The following is a 20,537-nucleotide window of genomic DNA, read 5'->3' as shown; positions in this document are numbered from 1 at the left end:
AATCCATATTCATCATGGATATTGGTCTGAAATTCTCCTTTTTCATGGGGTCTTTGCCTGGTTTGGGGATTAAGGTAATGATGGCCTCAAATAGAATGAGTTTGGAAGTTTTCCTTCTGTTTCTATTTTTTGAAACAGCTTCAGGATAATACGTATTATTTCTTCTTTGAATGTTTGGTAGAATTCCCCAGGGAATCCATCAGGCCCTGGACTCTTGATTTTGGGAAGTTTTTGATCCCTGCTTCAATCTCATTACTGGTTATTGGCCTATTCAGGTTGTCAATTTCTTCCTGTTTCAGTCTTGGCAGCTTATAGGTTTCCAGGAAGGCCTCCATTTCATCCAGATAGCTCAGTTTATTGGCATATAGTTGTTGATAATAATTTCTAATAATTGTTTCTATTTCCTTGGTGTTAGTCGTGATCTCTCCCCTTTCATTCATAATTTTATTAATTTGGGTCCTTTCTCTTTTCTTTTGGATAAGTCTGGCCAGTAGTTTATCGATCTTATTAATTCTTTCAAAGAACCAACTTCTACTTTCATTGATCTGATCTACTGTGTTTCTGGTTTCTAATTCATGGATCTCTGCTCCAATCATAATTATTTCTCTTCTAATGTGTGGCTTAGGCGTCACTTGTTGCTTTTTCTCCAGTTCTTTAAGGTGTAGAGTTAGTTGGTGAATTCGGGATTTTTCTATTTTTTTGAGTGAGGCTTGGAGGGCTATCTATTTCCCCCTCAGGACCGCCTTTGCAGTATCCCATAGGTTTTGGGTTTTTTTTTTTTAAGATTTTATTTATTTATTTGACAGAGAGAGACACAGCGAGAGCAGGAACATAAGCAGGGGGAGTGGGAGAGGGAGAAGCAGGTCTCCTGCTGAGCAAGGAGCCTGATGTGGGACTCGATCCCAGGACCCTGGGATCATGACCTGAGCCGAAGGCAGACGCTTAACGACTGAGCCACCCAGGCGCCCTTCCATAGGTTTTGGACTGATGTGTTTTCATTCCCATTGATTTCCATGAATTGTTTAAGTTCTTCTTTGATTTCCTGGTTGACCCAAACATTCTTGAGCAGAGTGGTCTTTAGCTTCCAAGTGTTTCTGGGATCCCAATTATTCTGACATTGGAACGTTTCATGGTGTCATTTATTTCTCTGATTCTATTTTCATGAATTCTGAGTTGTTTTTCCCTGGCCTCCTCTTTTCCCTTTTTGTTTATTATATTGTCTTCAAAGTCGCTTATTCATTCTTCTGCCTCATTTACCCTAGCTGTTAGATTATCTAGATTGGATTGGATCTCATTGATAGCATTTTTAAGTTCTGCCAATTCAGCTTTTATTTCTGCCCATAGAGACTCTATGTTGCCATTAATTGGTTTCTCCATTCTAGCCATTGTCTTCACAATTGCTACCCTGAATTCCATCTCCGACATCTTAGTTATATCTGCATCCATTGGTAAATCTGCAGCATAAGTCATAATGTCTGAGTCTTTTCTATTTTGAGGGCTCCTCCTCTTGGTCATTCTGTTGATGGGTGTTTGAGGGAATGTATAGAGTCCAAATTATTGACCAGAACCCAAGCAAGATGCACCTGTTTTCTTGGGACCTTAAGGTTTCTGGCCTCTTGTTTTCCCAGCCTGTCTTCTGGGGGAGGGGCCTGCTGCGCTGTTACTCAGGCAACCCTGTTTGGGCAGAGTTGCCCTGCCCCCCTGTGGTGGGCGATGGGCTCAGCGGGAATCAGTTTTTGGGGCTTTTGTTCTCTGGCGGCTTTCCCTAGTGGCTTTCCGCGTCTCTTCCGTAAGTCAGAGCAGAAGAGACCATATCCAACCCTCTGCCTCAGAGCAGAGAGATCGCAGTCTGTTCTTCAGTGTGCTCTCCAGGCCACACTGTCCCTGTTTCTGTCTGTGCTGCTATAAACTGCAGCGACCTGGGTTGTGCGCCCCTCTGCAGCACCCCCAGTCCTGCCTCCAGGTCGGGGCTCGTCTCTGCCCTTTTCACTTCTAAAACTGCCAACAGCTCCCAGTTCGCACGTGCGACCCTGCCGCCATCCTGTGGGCTGCCCTAAAGTCCTTTCCCTGCCGCTAGGGGTCTGCGAGTCTCTGTCCTTTCCCCAGCATGTGAGGCTGTCGCTCACCGGCGGTGTAGGATCCCCACGGACAGGCTCCCTCCCCCTGCCGTTTATCCTTCGATATCTGCCTGGAATCAGGGCTCCCCACTTCGTACCTCGAAACCAACTGCCTGCGATATTCTGTTTGTAGAGATCCAGATCTTCTTACATCTCAGGCTGGTTTCATGGGTGCTCAGAGTGGTCTGGTAGATATCTAGCTCAATTCTGGGGACCAGTTGAAATAGGGTCCCCTACTCCTCTGCCCTCTTTTCTTTTCTCCTTTAGAATTATCTCAATCTGGTGGAAGGCACAGAGGATTAGCCATAGAGGAATTTACCATTTCCTGGCTCTGAGAACTTGGGTAAATGGCATAACTATTCTGTGCCTCAGTTTTCTCATCTATGAAACAGAGTTATTACCATTACTCACCTCATAGAAATATCAGGACAAATTCAATAAACCCATTCAAAAGCACATAAAGACATATTTGGCATACAGTATATGCTATACAAGTGTTAGCACCCCTGGTCAAGTTATATGGGGAATACCTATCTTACCTTGGGCCTTTGGGGAAGCTGCTTCTCCCTGTCCTAGATAGAATGAGACGTAGTTACGGAATTGGTCACCAGCATCAAGGTGCCATCTTGGAATACCATCAGCTTCCAAAGAGCCCCCCTTGCACTCCAGCTACCACTTTCTTTGGTGTGTTGCCCAATTGTCTCTTGAGTGTTTCTGAGAGATGGGAGAAGTTGAACAGCATCAGAGTTTCCAACTGCTCATGTAGGTGGGATGCACCTGGTAATTATTTTCTTCCCTAGGATAAAGACCTTGACAACTATGTGTCTTTACAGTGAAAGGCAGGGTTTCTGTAGGTAGCTGCTTCAATGTTAAGCAACATTATGACATTCAAGAATATTTTATGTCCTAATCTTTAGAACGGTAATTATATGGCAAAAGAGATGCTGAAATGTGATTAAGGTTACTACTGACATTAAAATAGGGAGGCTATCCTGGATTATCTGTGTGGGCCCAGTGAAATCACTCCAATAAAAGAGTAAGCCCTTCACAGCAGAGGCAAAAGAGGAAGTCAGAGAGATGCAAAAGGGGAAGCAGGATTTGACATGCCATTGTTAGCTTGAATATGGAGAGGGGCACATGTCAAACAAATGATGACCTCAGTCACATAACAACAAGGAACTGAATTCTGCCAATAACCAGCTTGGAAGAAGATTCTGAGCCCCAAATGACAACCACAACCCCAGCTGATATCTTGATTTTAGTTCAGTGAGACCCTAAGAATAGAATCCAGCCACACTATGCTGAACTTGTGACCTACAAAAACTGTGAGAGAATAAATGGATGTTGTTATAAGCTGCTCAATTTGTAGTCATTTGTTACAGCAGCAACAGAGAAATAATACAATGCTCTGGGCCTCAATTTATACATCTGTCAAATGGAGCAAAATGCCTTATCTTGCCTACCTTTTGGGCTGTTATGAGGACAAAATGATGGATCTAAGAAGGCTTTGCAGTTTCAAGTTATAAAACTGTTAGGATATTCTCCAACAGGGAAAAAAAGTCCATCTGTTTTGAAGCAATTGGATTGAAGCAATTAAAATCTTAGAGCTGTGGGGTGTCTGGATGGCTCAGTTGGTTAAGCATCTGCCTTCAGCTCGGGTCAAGATCCCAGAATCCTGGGATCGAGCCCCGCATCGGGCTCCCTCCTCAACAGGGCATCTGCTTCCCTCTCCCTCTGCCCCTCCTCCTGCTCTTTCTCTCTCTCTCTCTCTCAAATCTTAGGGAAAAAAAATCTTAGAGCTGACATTTCCCAGAAGTGCTGAGGGTTTGGAGGGCTGCTTCTCCTCTCCTAGAGAAGCAGTACAGTATAGATGAAATCAGAAAACCTAGGTCCAAGTTTATTTTCTACTTGCATGTCCTTAGTCATGTTGTGTCACCTCTCTGAGCCTCAATAAAACGAGGGTAATCATCTCTGCTCTGCCTAGATGATATGGTTGTGTGAGGCTTGACTGAAACAATGACTGTAAACATGTGATGGGGACAAAATACCCAGACAGAAGGTTTATTAGTCCTCCCCAGTGTGTGCTCTGATGTTGGAAGCAGGTATGATTTGGATAAACTAGTCATCCAAAGAAAGTAGAGTTGAACTCTGATCACCTGTTTTCTGCCATTGTCTCTGGTATGTGGCCTTAGGCAAGTCCCTTCTCCTCTCTGAATCTGTTTTTCCATTTTAAGAGGTTATATTATAGCCAGTTGTCTTCACCTAATAGGCATCAGAATCACTTGGAGAGATGAGCGGCAGATGGGGGATAAGTAGAAGTTCTCTCCTTTTTATATGCCTCTCCTACCCCCAATAAACTATCCCCTAAAAGCCCAAATCAGAGCAGTTTATTGAATCATGCAAAGTAAGCCCTATTTAGGATATAGGATTTGAATCCCAAGTATGTGGTTTGAAGCAATTGATTCTTAAATTTCAAAGTTTTTTTTTAAGATTTTGTTTATTTATTTGACAGAGAGAGACACAGCAAGAGAGAGAACACAAGCGGGGGGAGTGGGAGAGGGAGAAGCAGGCTTCCCGCCGAGCAGGGAGCCCGATGCAGGGCTCGATCCCAGAACTCTGGGATCATGACCTGAGCTGAAGGCAGACGCTTAACGCCCGAGCCACCCAGGCGCCCCTCAAATTTCAGTTTTCTAATTTAAATTTTTCCTAGCCAATTTCAAGCTGGTTAACTAGAGTCATGCCCCTCCCAGTTCCTTGCAATTCCCATTAATGTTGCTTTTTTGTGACTGTGAGATTTCCTCCCAGAATACCCCTTCTTATGTGAACTGAGGATGTTAAACTAGGGCCAGACAAAAGCCTATAGATTTGTCCATGTTTTAATTAAATGTAATCTGTAGCAAAACCCACAGTTGAGAATAACAGAACATCAAAACTTAAAAGGCACTTTAAGACTATCCTGTTTAAAGACACTCACATGTGGAATATAAGGAATAGTGCAGAGGATCATAGGGGAGGGGAGGGAAAACTGAATGGGAAGAAATCAGAGAGGGAGACAGACCATGAGAGACTCTTGACTCTGGGAAACAAACTGAGGGTTGTAGATAGGGAGGTGGGTGGTGGGATGGGGTAACTGGGTGATGGGCATTAAGGAGGGCACGTGATGTGATGAGCACTGGGTGTTATATGCAACTAATGATTCATTAAACTCTACATCAAAAACTAATGAGGTACTATATGTTGGCTAATTGAATTTAAATTAAAAAAAAAGACAATTTGAGACCTACAGAGAGGAAGGTATTTGCTGAGCATTAAAGAGAATCAGTGACAGAGGCAAATATGGAACCCCCAGGGCTTCTGAAAGGGGTTCCTTCCACTGCTGCATGTTGCCTTTCCACTGCCTTTAGTGGTCAGAGATTGGAAAATCAAGTGATTTTCAGTCTTTTTCCCTAGGCTGGTTTCACTATTCTTTGAAGTGAAGAAACTTCATTTACATGTCATCTAAGAATGAGGCCATGTACAAAGCACTCTAAGAAGTAGTCAGCTATGGACACAATCTTTCTAAACACTCCCAACATAACCAGATTGGCCTTATCCACCATTTTTGGTCTTTGGCTCACTCAAAGTTCTCCTTCCTCAACCTGCTTTTTTGTTTCAAATGCCTTATATCAGTGCTTCTCAAACTTTAATGTGCATAGAAATAGAGATCTTATTAAAATAAAGGTTTTGATTACAAATGTCTGTGATGCTGCTCAAGAATCTGCTTCTAACAAGCTCCCAGGTAATGATGCTGCTGAGGGGGATGATGGACCACATTTGGAGTAGCAAGACTTGTAGATGTTGTTTCCATCAGTCGCATTTCTAAACATCTTCTCTATTTACCATCAGGATTCCTTTACTACTAAGGGGGTAGTGTGATGTATTAGAAACAGTAAGGCCTCTGTAGCTTCCAGTCCTGAATTTTTATCAATCCTTAGCTGTGTGATCTTGAGCAAAGTCATTTCTCATCTCCCTGAACCTCAACTTTCCTTATCTGTAAAATGGGGCTATTACCCATCATGCAGTGATGTTGTGAGGCCTGAGGGAATGACAAGGGTTTGATGCAAAGTAGACTGTAGATTGAGAATCCTGGTTATAAAAAGATTCTGTGCTTGGGTTTCCTTAGAATTGCAAAAGATGACATGAGCAGTGCATGGTGGCTGCATCATCATGTCCAATATGCTCAAAGATTGTTTCCATGAAAAAATTGCCACTAGATATATGCAACTGATAAATCACTAAATTCTACCTCTGAAACTTATAATACACTATACATTAACTTGAATTTACATAAAATTAAAAAAAAACTGCAGATGGACACCATCAATACTGGACAGTCTGCATATTTTATTGAAAGTCACATGAATGGGCCCCAGGATCTCTTTCTTTTGTCTGATGTCACATATATATTTCCCATAGGCAGTCTTTCTAGCATCTATTAATGTCCTTGGTATCAAGTGCTTCTTTTCCCTGTGAAAATGAAGGCTTTTCTTCATCAAAAACATCTCTTCAAGGTATGTTGCTTCTCTCTGCAATTTTTAAGTGCTCCTGAAGCTTTTTGGGCTTGTAGTGTGTCAAGGCTATTTGCTTGCAGCTATGTTAAAACTAGTATCATTGATCTACATTCTTTTGAAAGCAATTTTTTTCTGGTCACAGAGACACATCTTCCTCTACTACTTTATTCTAGTTATTACATAATCAAGGAACTTCTAAAAAAGGGAAGTATCCTAAAACTATTATTTTAGAAATACTAGAGTATTTCTATATGATGTTTTATTACTGAAGTCGGTGCTGAGTTTCACACCCCCATCCTGTGGCTGGGCAACCTCCCCACCCTTTTTAAAGCAAAAACTTCAATAATATTTCTTATTCTAAATTATCTCTTAACTTTTGTTCTCACCACAGAAAACCTTGTAAGGATTTGACCCCAAGGCATTAAGTACCAGAGAGGCACCAATACCTTTTGTCCTCAAACTGTATGTGTGGATGTCTTCAGTCTCTTGGACTGAAAATAAACATGCTACAACCATGGTAAAGTACATAGACATATACAAGGACCCTTTTCTCTTTGAAAAACAGCTAAGCCAAAGACTTAGTAACTACGAACTAAAAAATAAATTCATTTCACAAGGTAAAATTGAATGATCCTTTTTAAAACATTACCAAATGAGTATATGGAAGGTTAGGAGAAAGCCCAACTCAGAAATCTCTTGCAGTCCAGTTTTTGTTCCCCTGTAAACTAGACCTGCCCTACTTCCCTTCAAATGCTTGTTTTTTAATATTTTATTAGGCAGAGAAAGTCAGTCATCCAGTTCCAGTAATGTAGCCTCTGTGTGGTAAAGAGAAAACATCATGGGGTACAGAGTCGGAGAGGCCTGGATTTGAGTCACAGTCCTGTTATTTACTTTCTGTGAGACCCTGAGCCAGTTACTTTAGCCTTCTGGGCCACAATTCTTTTATCTGTAAAATGAGGGACTAGCATCTACTTGCATCACTGTTGTAAGGACAAAGGAGATTATGTATATGAAGCACTTAGAACTTAGTAGGTGCTTAATAAATGTTACCACAGTCAGTTCAAGGTTTATGGTTCATCCATTGCCAGTTTCTCTAACCTGCTGGCCAAGGTATGCAGATAATTTCCTATAGTTGCCACTATTCAATTATCACCCCATTCCCATAGGCTCTTCTGAATGACTATTCATCCATCAAGCCTGGGCCAAGCCAGTTTCATTCCATGACAGTGAGCCTCACCACAGAAGCTTTTGCTCTTTAAATTAGAGCATAAAAGGGGGAGGCACTGAGGTTCATTTTTGGGCATTCTTCAGGTATAGCCCAGGGCAGGGGCAGAGCTATCCAGCTACTGCTTCCTGGTCTCCAGCCAGCCTGGTAGTCCCAACTTTCTAGGCCAGGCTCTTGATCTATGTCCCAGAAAACACACAGTAATCTCATGGTCACACTTCTGGGACATCTATTCAATTGGGACTGCAGTGGCTTTCTCTGGTTCTCAATAATCTTTCAATATTTGTAGTGGTGATTTTGGTATTCCCCTATCCCAAGAAAACAAGAGTGAAATCATGTCCTTACCATCTTCAAATGTACTGAAGCCCCACTGGCCACTGCTTCTGTGGCCAAAATCCACACACCTACTTGCTTTAGTTAGTTATCTAATGGGGCAGAGCAAGCAGAGAGGCCACAGCTCTGAGAACGGGGCTCAACAAGCACTTCCTGGGTGAGCCCAGGAGTCTCACAGCAACTTCCTTTGGGGGTGAGCCTCAGGTAGAATGGTGATCACTTGGCTCTCTTGTCCCTGGTTCTTATTAACTTGGCCTTTGAGACTGGGTAGAGCTGAGAGAGTTTTATGTGGCCACCTGGGCATGTCTTTATCGGGAATAGCATCAAGTGTCTACTCGATTACTTCCACAAAGGCCTACATGTTACTAATTCACCAGTGGATCATGTTGAGTTCAGTCTTGAAAGTGGCTATCATCTTTCAGTAACATTGTTTCAAAGGCATCTCAGAGTTGGTTTGGGCATGTGTGTATTCTCTCTCTCTTCCCCTTCTTCCATCTCCCTCTCCTTTCTTCTCTCCTTCTCCTCCCTCCACCCATGTCTATGCTTCTCTCTCAGTTCCATAGTGAAGGTATTGCTAGAAGGGTTCAAGTAGGAAAGCCCTTTTTCTCACATTTGGCCATATTATAATTACACAGACCCTAAAGACAGGTTATGGCCCGAGAGCATGGGAACACAAGCAGTGACACTTTCTCCAGCAGCTTCCCATCAATAAACAAGAATCAGAAATGTCTATTCAGATTTCTGAGTCACTATACAGGTCGTGTTTTAGTTCCTTTCTAATGACTGAAATGGCAAATGGAACACCAGGAGCTTGTGTCTGAAAGTTTTCCACTTGATAACAAATATGGGAGGCTCAAGAAAGGGTAAAAGCCCAACACTCAAACTGATGACCACTAAAGCCACCAATCATAAGGCCCCTTGTTAAACAAGTGTCGTATAACGGAAAGAAAATTGTACAGGAGCCCAGGGACCTAGGTACTTGTTTAGGCATGGCTGATAACTTGCTCTGCCTCAGTTTCTCCAATAGTAAACTAGGCAATTAGACTAAATAATTTTGGAAGGCCTTCCAATCAAATACTTTATGGGTTGTAAAGAGTTTTTTATCTCAAGTGCTGTGGTTCTTAACCCTTATTGGGTCACAGGCCCATCTGAAATTCAGTAGAATGTTATGGACCATCTCCCCAGAAAAGATACATTGTCATGGAATTTGGCATACCATTTCAGAAGCTTCATGGAGTTTCTGAATCCACGGACACTGGGTTAGGAGTTGCTTCTTGGAGGAGATAAAAGCTTATCTGCAGAAGGCAAACATGAAGCAACAGTGCCAGCTGCCTCACCTCAATCCATCTTAACAATTTTTCCCAGTATTTGACCCAAAAATGGAACTTCTGCAGGACAGATACAGTCTACCTTTTTTAAAGAACTGTTTTCAGTTTTTGTTTCTTTCTTAATTGTTTAGAAATTAAGCTGTCTGGAAAAAAATAGGAGGGAAAATAATTCAAACAGACCTAGGCTTCAACATGCAAAATATTCTTTGCAGATTTGTCCTAAGTGGTTTTATGCAAAAACAGAAAGGCCACCGTCCTGAGTTCACATGAAGTTGTGGTTGGGATCACCCATGCCGTCTGGCCCAACAGGAACAGACAGGTTCTTGGCAATATACTGCAGTGCCAGAGCTCCAACCTGGTGCCAGGGTCATTATCCTCAGTAAGAGACATGTTAAGATTCACCAATGTTTGGCAAACATTCCTACTCTTCTACTTCCAAGGCAAGCAATGGCCCCAACTCAAGTAGCTTTTACTTCAGGGTAAGACCTCTGAGATCAGTCTTTAGTCCCAAATATTTCAGAGTTTGATGGTCTTTTGAGGAGACAGGAAATTCAGAGAAGAGTTGAAAACTAAGTTCCTTTCTTCGACTCAGGTCAGTAGATAGCTTGGTTTCTGCAGTCTGGCTTGAGGGAGTTCAGCCATTCACAATCATATAGGAGCTCAACATAGACCTTCTGAGGGAACAAAGACAGAATACATAAGAGAAATAAACCTGTGTCTAAGACATGTGCCCCTTATTTTATAGCATCCTAGAGCCTGAAGGTGCAGGGCCAGGAAGGAGCTGCTCTCTTCAGCACAAAATGACTCAGCACAGAAGAGTTTGAAGAAGACCCTTCCAGAACAGTGAAGGGTCCCCTGAGGCCAAGGATTTTAAAACCTGAAAAGGAAAGAAGAGAGTAGGTAATTAGCTAGGACTGGTCAAGTACTTAACAGCCACTGAGAAGTGAGGCCTATCTTGGTAGGTAGGTAATTACATAATTGGTAGCTAATCTTCTGAGCAACAGAGGCTGGCTAGGAAAAGGCCCTTACAACTTAGATCCCATGAAACAGGTCTAAGATGGTGCTATAATCAGGGCTGGAAACTGTGCATTTGACCTCAATTGTAATCGCCCAAAAGTCTACAGAAGATGAAGCCTGATACCTTTGAGACTACCCACCTACAACATAGACACTGCCTTTATGGCCTTATACTGACTCCAAATTTCTTTTTTGGGATTCCACTTCCATGAGGGATAATAAGGAAAAGCTTATCAACCCATGGACCCCTGAGGACTGGCAGTGATAGGAAGTAAAGGGAGGCTGGGGAACAAATGGAAAGCTCTTCTCCAGATACCCAGATCTCATTTATATATATACTGGTTCATGTCATGCCAGAAATATGATAGCCAAACAATTATAACTCCTACGTAGAGAAAAATAAATTCTATGATCTCTGTAGCTCCTGTGACCTTAGCAAGTTAATTTATCCCTTCTGAACCTCAGTTCCTTTATTTGCTAAGTTAAAATATATATTATCCTCTTTATTCTGGCATCTGATATGGATCAAATGAAATAATGGAAGTGAAAGTACTTTTCATTAAACAAATATACAGGACTAAGGATAGAGGTTCAGGGGAAAAGACTTAAATAGTGATTTGGTCTGAAGGTGTGAAGTCTCTACATGATACTGAAGTGGACTCATGGTACTTGCCATAATACCAAAAGAGAGGTTACTGATGTCAGAGTTATAGGGCTCCAAACTTTTAATTTTACAGATTGGGAAACTGAGGCTCAGAGAACGAAATGTACTTGCCACAAATGTCAGAGTCTGGGATTCCAAATGAACTACACTGTAATTTGGTTGGGGGAAGAAAGAAAGGAAAGAGGAAGGAGACTTAAAAACACAGGGAACCTCAGAATTGGAAGGTAGTAAGTTTAAGGGTCACATAATTATAGGTTAATGAACTGAGACATGGAATATGTTCCTATCCTCTGGACCCACAAGATATTTTAGTCCTCAAAAGCTCAGATCCCATAAAGAAGGCTTACGTGTTACAAGGTTCTGTAATCAGGAGTGGAGACTACATACCGGAGGCCTCAACTCTCATCTCCAGGAACTCTGCCTTGAGAACTGTGGGTAAAGGAGGAAAAACATTTCACTAAGACTCTAGAAATCAGAACTGGAAAGGCAAAGCGAGGGGATGTGTGACCCTTCCAGGCCAGTGCCAAAGAGTCCATTTGAAAAATGGGAAGTGATTCCATCCAAATGTTTCAGAACATCTAGATCTATGCTTATAAGTTGGGCTACCTCTCTGGCAGATTTAGCAAGCCCAGGAACCGAGGCGAGATACAAAGAAATCTCTCAGGTGTCAGAACAATCCTTTGAGTGTTAGACTATGGGTTAGTGGAGCCCAGAGAAACTGGCCCAAAGACTATATTCTGTGATTATTTCTAATAGGTAGAAGGGCAAGGTGGAAGGAAGGGCAAATGTCATGCAAAACATGAATCATCCTTTGCCTTGAAGATCAAACCAACTTTCCCCAGCCTCTTGATGTGCTTATATCAGTACTAAATTAGGCTTGTCTGGGAAGAGCTGGAGGGAAGAGACAATCCTAAAGAATGAAGCCCTATATAGTGTTGCCAGAATATCCCAGAAAATAGCTGGTCCCAGGGCTATTTCTGTAGCATTGTTTTTCACTTCTTTCCTGAGTCTATTTATACTTACTTCCTGAGTGATCTTATCCCATTCATGGTTTAAATCACCACCAAATATTGAGAACCCACCAAAGGGCCACTATTCATATTGTGGTAAGTGTAAATGCCCCAGGAAGTTGCACAGTGGCTGTACTCAACAGTTCTACCCTTAAATCTCTGTGGGTTGAACCCCAACTACTATTCTAAGTTGCAGTTGCCTACTGAACATTTCCTTTTTTATTTACGTTTTATTTAAATTCCAGTTAGCTAACATACAATGTAATAATAGTTTCAGGTGTACAATAGAATAATTGGACACTTCCACACAATACCCGGTGCTCACCACAAGCGCCCTCCTTATGCCCACCATATATTTATCCCATCCCCACCTCCTTCTCTTCTGGTAAACATGTTTGTTCTCTATAATTAAGAGTCTGTTTCTTGGTTTGTCTCTCTCTCCATTTTTTCCCCTTTGCTCATTTGTTTTGTTTCATAAATTCCACTTGAGTGAAATTATAAGGTATTTGTCTTGCTCTGACTTATTTCCCTTAGCATAATACTCTCTATCTCCAAGTAGTTGCAAATGGTAAGATTTCATTCTTTTTAATGACTAATAAGCCATTGTGTGTGTGTGTGTGTGTGTGTGTGTGTGTGTGTGTGTGTACACACAACGTCTTCTTTATCCATTCATCAGTCAGAAATGGGCTGATTCCATATTTTGGCTATTGTAGATAATGCTGCTATAAACATCGGGGTGCAGGTATCCCTTTGAATTAGTATTTTTGTATTCTTTCAGTAAATACCTAGTGCTGCAATTGCTGGATCATAGTGAAGTTCTATTTTTACCTTTTTTATTAAGATTTTATTTATTTATTTATTTATCTATTTATTTATTTATTTATTTGACAGAGAGAGAGCGAAAGCAGCAACACAAGCAAGGGGAGTGGGAGAGGGAGGAGCAGGCTTCCCACCGAGCAGGGAGCCCGATGTGGGGCTCGATCCCAGGACCCTGGGATCATGACCTGAGCCGAGGGCAGACTCTTAATGACTGAGCCACCCAGGTGCCCCTATTTATACCTTTTTAAGGAACCTCCATACTGTTTTCCAGCATGTCTGAACCAGTTTGCATTCCCACCAACATTGCAAGAGCGTTCCCCTTTCTCCACATCTTCACCAACCTCTGTTGTTTCTTGTGTTGTTGATTTTAGCCATTCTGACATATGTGAGATGGTATCTCATTGTAGTTTTGATTTCCATTTCCCTGATGAGTGATGTTGAGCATCTTTTCATGTGTCTGTTGGCCATCTGGATGTCTTCTTTGGAAAAATGACTTTTCATGTCTTCTGCCCATTTTTTTAACTGGATTATTTGTTTTTTGGGTGTTGAGTTTTATAAGTTCTTTATATACATTGGATACTAACCCTTAATTGGATATGTCATTTGCAAATATCTTCTCCCATTCTGTAGGTTGCCTTTCAGCTTTGTCGGTTATTTCCTTCACTGTGCAGAAGCTTTTTATCTTGATGAAGTCCCAAAATTTATTTTTGCTTTTGTTTCCCTTACCTCAGGAGACATATCTAGTAAGAAGTTGCTATGGCCAATGTCAAAGGGGTTACTGCTTGTGTTCTCTAGAATTTTAATGCTTCCGTGTATCACAAATTTAGGTCTTTTATCCATTTTGAATTTATTTTTGTGTATGGTGTAAGAAAGTGGTCCAGTTTCATACTTTTGCATGTGGCTGTCCACTTTTCCCAACACCAATTGTTGGGGAGACTGTCTTTTTTCACATTGAATATTCTTTCCTGCTTTGTCGAAGATTAATTGACCATACAGTTGTGGGTTCATTTCTGGGATTTCTATTCTGTTCCATTGATCTATGTGTCTATTTTTGTGCCAGTACCATACTGTTTTGATCAATACAGATTTGTAATATAACTTGAAGTCCAGAATTGTGATGCCACCAGCTTGGCTTTTCTTTTTCAAGTATTGCTTTGGCTATTTGGGGTCTTTTGCGGTTCCATACAAATTTTAGGATTGTTTATTCTAGCTCTGTGCAAAATGCTGTTGTTATTTTGATAGGGATTGCATTAAATGTGTAGAGTGCTTTGGGCAATATAGATTTTTCACAAAATTTGTTCTTCCAACCCATGAGCATGGAACATTTTGCCAGTTCTTTGTGTCATCTTCAATTTCTTTCATCAGTGTTTTGTAGTTTTCAGAGTACAGATCTTTTACCTCTTTGGTTAGGTTTCTTCCTAGGTATCTTATGGTTTTGGTGCAATTGTAAATGGGATCAAGTCCTTGATTTGTCTTTCTTCTGCCTCATTGCTAGTGTATAGAAATGCAACTGACATCTGTGCATTGATTTTATATCCTGCCACTTTGCTGAATTCCTGTATGAGTTCTAGCAATTTGGGGGTGGAGCCTTTCGAGTTTTCTATATAGAGTGTCATGTCATCTGCAAACAGTGAACATCTCACTTCTTCCTGGCGTTTTGGATGCCTTTTATTTCTTTTGTTGTATGCTTCCTGTGGCTCGGCCTTCCAGTGCTATGTTAAGTAACAGTGGTGAGAGTGGACATCCCTTGTCTTGTTCCTGACCATAGAGGAAAAGCTCTGTTTTTCCCCATAGAGGATGATATTAGCTGTGGGCTCTTCATATATGGCCTTTATTATGTTGAGGTATGTTAGAGGGTCCCTCTAACCCTACTTTGTTGAGGGTTTTTTTTTTTTTTATCATGAATGGGTGTTGTACATTGTCACATGTTCTTTCTGCATCTATTGAAAGGATCATATGGTTCTTTACCTTTCTTTTATTGATGTGGTATATCACGTAGATTGATTGTTGAATATTGAGCCACCCTTGCAGCCCAGGAATAGATCCCAGTTGATCCTGGTGAATGATTCTTTTAATGTACTGTTGGATTTGGTTTGCTGGTATTTGAATGAGAGTTTTTGCATCCGTATTCATCAGGGATATTGGCCTCTCGTTCTCCTTTTTAATGGAGTCTTTATCTGGTTTTGGTATCAGGGTAATGCTGGCCTCATAGAATGAATTTAGAAGTTTTTCTTCCAGTTCTATTTTTTGGAATAGTTTGACAAGAATAGGTATTAACTGTTCTTTAAATGTTTGGTAGAATTCCCCTGGGAAGCCATCTGGCCATGGACTTTTATTTGTTGGGAGATTTTTGATTACTGATTCAATTTCTTTGCTGGTTATCGGTTTGTTGAAGCTTTCTATTTCTTCCTGTTTCAGTTTTCGTCATTTATATGTTTCTAGGAATGTATCCATTTCCTCCAGGTTGTCCAATTTGCTGGCATATAGTTTTTCATAATATTCTAATTGCTTGTATTTCCGTGGTGTTGGTCGTTATTTCTCCTTTCTCATTTGTGATTTTATTTATTTGGGTCCTTTCTCTTTTCTTTTTGGTAAGTCTGGCTAGAGGTTTATCAATTTAGTTATTTTTTTCAAAGAACCAGCTCCTGCTTTCATTGATCTGTTTTATTGGCTGTTTTTTAGGTTCTGTTTCATTAATTTCTGCTTTAGTCTTTATTATTTCCTTCCTTCTTCCTGGCTTTAGGCTTTGTTTGTTGTGCTTCCTGCATGTGGCTTTGTGTTTATGCTGAGGGGTGGGGAGTGAAATAGCACCAGCCAGCTCCTTTGTTCCTGGAGGTATTTCCGTGAACACTGTCTCTCAGAGATGCACTCTGAGAAGAGTGAACAGTCTCCCCTCTGTGTTCTGCAGGTGCTCTTCAGTTCATTTTCCACGCTGTCTCTCCCTGGGTTGTTTGCCTGCCTTCTTTCCGGGAGCAGCACAGTGCCTCCAGGCCTCTATCTCAGCAAAACCCATTCTCCTTTATGCTTCTCCCTCTCCCTCTGCTTCTCCCCCTGCTCATGCTCTCTCTCTCTGTACCTGTGTCTCGAATCAATTAAAAAAAAAAAAAAAAGCACAACTGCAGGCTTTAAGCCCCACTTGGTGCAAGAATTCAGGAAATTCAACCACTCTCATTTTCCAAGCCAATGGGTTTAGGGAAATGTTCTCCTTGTGTGTTCCTCTGTGTGCTGGTCTCTCTCTTGCCCTTCTCTGCAACCTCAGCTCCCTCCCCTCCATAGCACCTGAGATTCCTTTCTCCCCTAAGCCCACTCTTCGCATTTCCTACCTTCTTCAATGGGGCCTCTTCTCTCCCTTTATTTAAGGAGATTTTTCTGACAGTATTCATGTCTATTTCTGGGATATTTGGGATGATTTTTAGTTATCTAGTTGTGTTCGTTGGATGAGGCAAGCCTAGGGTCCTCCTATTCCACCACCATCTTCCTCTCAACCTGCACTGGGCATTTCTATCTGAATATCCCACAGGGTCTTCAAAAACACTGTGTCCAAAATTGAGAGCAACTTTCCCACAAAACCTGTTCTTCTATGATTAATTATTGTTACCATCCACTTAATTTTCCAAGTCAGACTTTTTTCCCTCTTAATCCTTCTCCAATGCTCCATGTTTTTTTTTTAAATATTTTATTTATTTATTAGAGAGAGAGAGAGAGAGAGAGAAAGATCAAGAGCATAAGTGGTGGGGAGGGGCAGAGGGAGAGGGAGATGCAGACTCCCTACTGAGCAGGGAGTCCAATGTGGGGCTCAATCCCAGGACCCTGGGTTTATGACCTGAGCCGAAGGCAGACACTTAACCAACTGAGCCACCCAGTTGCCCATCCAATGCTCCATGTTTGAAAAGTCAGCCAGGTCTCCTTGTGTCTATCTCATATCTGTCCTTCTATTCCATTTCACTGGCAATGCCATAGGTTAGGGCCTCATCAATTGTTGCCATGATGATTAGCCTCCCAATTTGTCTCTGTCTCCAGTCTTTACTCTCCCATCTATCTTTCTCATTACTAACAGAATGAGGTTTTATTTGTTTTTTGTTTTGTTTTGTTTCACAACTTAGTCATCTCAGAGTATGCATTGTCATGCTTAAAGGTTACATGATTCCCCATGGACTAAAGTATAAAGACCAAATTCCTTAGTATGTCATATAAGGTTTTACAATCTGGACCCAGTCTATCTTTCTGGCCTCACCTCCAGATAAGCTTCCCTCTTTTCACCCCAATATCATAGCCAAAGTGCAACACTAATCACTTACTGAACCTGTCTTGCATAAGCTGTTCTGCCTTGCTGAACCCCTTCCTTCTCTTCTTGATGGACCACTTCCCATTTTCATTTAAGTTTTAAATTTTTTATTGGTTGTGGAAGAGAGATGAATGAGGAAGTAAAGTGATTCAAATGTCAGGCTACAGTTGGGTACAAATGGAAAGCAAAAAGGAGCAGAACAAAAGCTAAACAGATCATTATTTTCATCAGAGAGAAGAGCTTGCCAACAATGTCTATAGATGGTACTGATGTGGCTAGTCTGAGGATCTTGACCAGTGGCCAGCATGTAGATGTACTGATGTAAGTGGTGGTCACAAGGTGGGAGTATAGACAGAAGTCGTGGTTTTTTTCTATGTGGATACTAAATGGGAGGAACCTATATGGCTTTATGGCTCATGACACACTGGAGGACAGGTGTATCCACTTCAGTCTTGGCCACACTCCTGGCAAGATGGAATCTGGGGATAAGGAACAGGATTAAATCTATGTTCCAGAGGCCTAAACATAGGATAAGTAGAGTGGTGCTTTAGCCTGAAGTGCCTGGTTTGGTTAGAGCCCCCCCCCCACCCCTTATTTTGTGAGTTGGTCCAAGAATTCCCTGAGCAGTAGGTGACAAAGCTCAGACAGCAGTATCAATCTTTCCATACTCTCAACATCAGTTTGGCTATAGTTTTCTTATTAGAAGTTGGCCTGCCTTAAAGATTCTACTGGACTTTGTTAATGCCTCTTACATATTCTCTCTCAATACACTGGTTCCCTGTCCAAGGATACAGATGAATTCCTCATACTTTTTGGTGTATTTCTACTCATTTTTAAGCCCCAAATTAGATATCACTTCCTCTAAAGAGTGTTCTTATAGATATACCCAGCTCACTCTGTTAATTCTAGTTTACTTCATTCCATTTCCTTGTAACTTATTTCTCATATGGCTTATTCTAGGGAGGGAGGAAGGAGCACCAGAAAATAGGAAGTGGTCCTGCTCAAAAGTGGGTACTATATTAAGAGTATTAAAGAGTCTCTCTGTCTCTCTCTTTCATCTTTTTTCTCAAGAGGGACATTTGACTAAGCCTGATTTAAAAACATCCTAGGCAAAAATTTTACTGTATTAGTAAGAGAAATCTGGGAGCTTGACCTCATTTTTATCTGTTATGGTAGAATAAATAGCAAATTATTGTCTAAGGAGAACTGGACCTGGTTTAATGGCTGACTGCCAAGCAGAACTAGGGTGACTTGCTGTGCAGTATCATGTCCTGGTGAGTTAGGTCTCACAGTTTTGACCAGATGATGTTAAACTTACCCTAGCTCCACTGCTGGTAAAGGCACATTGTTCTTTTAACTGACCACCTAGAAGAGTTATACTCTTATCACCCATCAGGAAACACAATTTCAAACTCTCTAAAAAGCAACATGGAGCAAAATCACAAAAGAGTCCCTAAAGTCTAAGCAACCATTTCTTAGGTATTCTGTTCTAAAGGGTCCCAAATGCCAAACTTTGGACAATTTGTACCAATACCTTAGAAGTTTTAAAAACAAACAAACTGGAATGAAGGTAGGAAGGAAGGAAATAAAACAAAAAAAGAGATTCCCAGGCCCCACTCCTGGAGATTCTGTGTTAGTGGGTCTAGGGTGGAAAGCAAATCTGTTTATGTTTTTGTTCCCTCAGTTGTTTCCAGGTGATTTATATCATACCACCTAATGTTTACCTGTGTTTATTCTAAGGCTGTTTATGTGAGTGTTGCATTCTATAGATTCCTATCAGCTGCCCTTTTAGAATATAATAGAATCTAAATAAGTAAACTAACAAAAAAACAAGACCTACATTGAATGTCATGTTCTTTTGCAGTATTACTTAGCATGTGAGTACTGTGTGTGTGAGAGACAGACGAGAGAAGCAGAAGAGAGGAAGAGGTAGAAAAACACAGTCAGAGACTCAAAGATACCACAGATACAGAGACAGGCAAAGAAAGAGGGAAAGGGGAGAGAGAGACAGAAAAAGAGTAAAACAAACAAAGAGGGAGACAGAGACACAGAAACAGAGATATAAGTAGAAAAACACAAAGAGAGACAGAAAGAGACTGAGAATGACAATGACACAGAGAAAGAAAGAGTATGAGGGAGACAAATAGAATAACAAGGACAGAGAAACATATGTACAGAGACAAAAACAGATGTGTAGGGTGAGAGAACAGGAAACAGAGAGACAGAACTAGGGGAGAGAAAGGAACAAACAGAGAGCCAGAGATGAAACTGCACAGAAACAGAAAAAGAGAATGTAAGACAGCAACTGTGATGCTCATGATCCATTTATTAAAAAGTAACCTGGTGTCTCTTCTGTTATCTATGTGTCTTACCTTCCTGTTTTTCGGGAAGCTGTTTCAAAGAACCTGGTCCTGGAAGCCACCCTGCAAACAGAAGCCAATCAAGTCCCATGAGTTGCTCTGGAATACATATGAGAACCAACAGACAATGGACAAGACAAAAAGTATAAACCAAACAGGCCACCAACTGAAGGGGCTTCCCTAGCTTGCAAAGGACCAGGGCCTAAGGAGAACCCAAATATCAGAATGTGAAATGACTCAGAGACCATAAGCACCCTCAAGGCTACGTCTAATGCCCTTTGCTTTCCCTTGGTTCAGAGTGGTGTAAGTATGTTGTTTGTTCAGGCTATTCTTATGAGAAATAAGTGAAACAAGTCCTTGGCTTCAATGTATAAATTGTTGACATTTTCGTAAATACACTTAGCTGCTTAATCAACATGATAGAAGCTTTGTTTTTCTTATTTCGCCCATTTTACAATTATGGAAAACAAGAGACACAAGAAAAAGGAATACTAGGAGGCAGTATATGAGAGGGGTCCCAAGCACTGGCTGAAGAGAGACCAGTCAGGCTAGTTATGACCATACAAGGCTAGTTCTTGAGAGCTGCTGTGGCCCTGCCTTAGCTACTTTATACCTCGTTTCTTGGCTTCCAGTCCCACCTCAGGAAAACGTGCTGGCCATTAGCTCAGTTCTTACCCTGCAAGAGGCTCTCTGGAGAACCTGAGTCATTTTAGAAGATTAAAAAAAAAAAAATCATACCACTGATTTAAAAAGAAAGCCTGAAGGCACAAGTACAATGAACAAATCTGTTCATTACAGTAGCAATAAGAAAATATGAAAAATTTCCAGA

At 41.2% G+C, this 20,537-nt stretch overlaps 1 protein-coding gene across 2 annotated transcripts in view; it reads right to left on the bottom strand.

Moving 5' to 3' along the window:
* Positions 1-11,629: 11,629 nt before the first annotated feature.
* The window catches only part of OPHN1 (oligophrenin 1), a 486,250-nt gene continuing 477,342 nt past the window's right edge, over positions 11,630-20,537 (bottom strand). For both annotated transcript variants that reach the window (XM_028126580.2, XM_088028996.1), the window contains 2 exons: positions 19,721-19,771; positions 11,630-11,663 (listed from right to left, as the gene is read on the bottom strand). In XM_028126580.2, coding sequence (XP_027982381.2) covers positions 11,630-11,663; positions 19,721-19,771 — 85 coding nt within the window. The remainder of the gene's footprint in view (positions 11,664-19,720; positions 19,772-20,537) is intronic.

This window comes from Eumetopias jubatus, unplaced genomic scaffold, assembly GCF_037043125.1.
Source record: "Eumetopias jubatus isolate StellerSeaLion01/CBP00866 unplaced genomic scaffold, mEumJub1_p1.0 scaffold_11, whole genome shotgun sequence".
Taxonomy (NCBI): Eukaryota; Metazoa; Chordata; class Mammalia; order Carnivora; family Otariidae; genus Eumetopias; species Eumetopias jubatus.
This window is presented reverse-complemented; position numbering and strand designations above follow the sequence as displayed.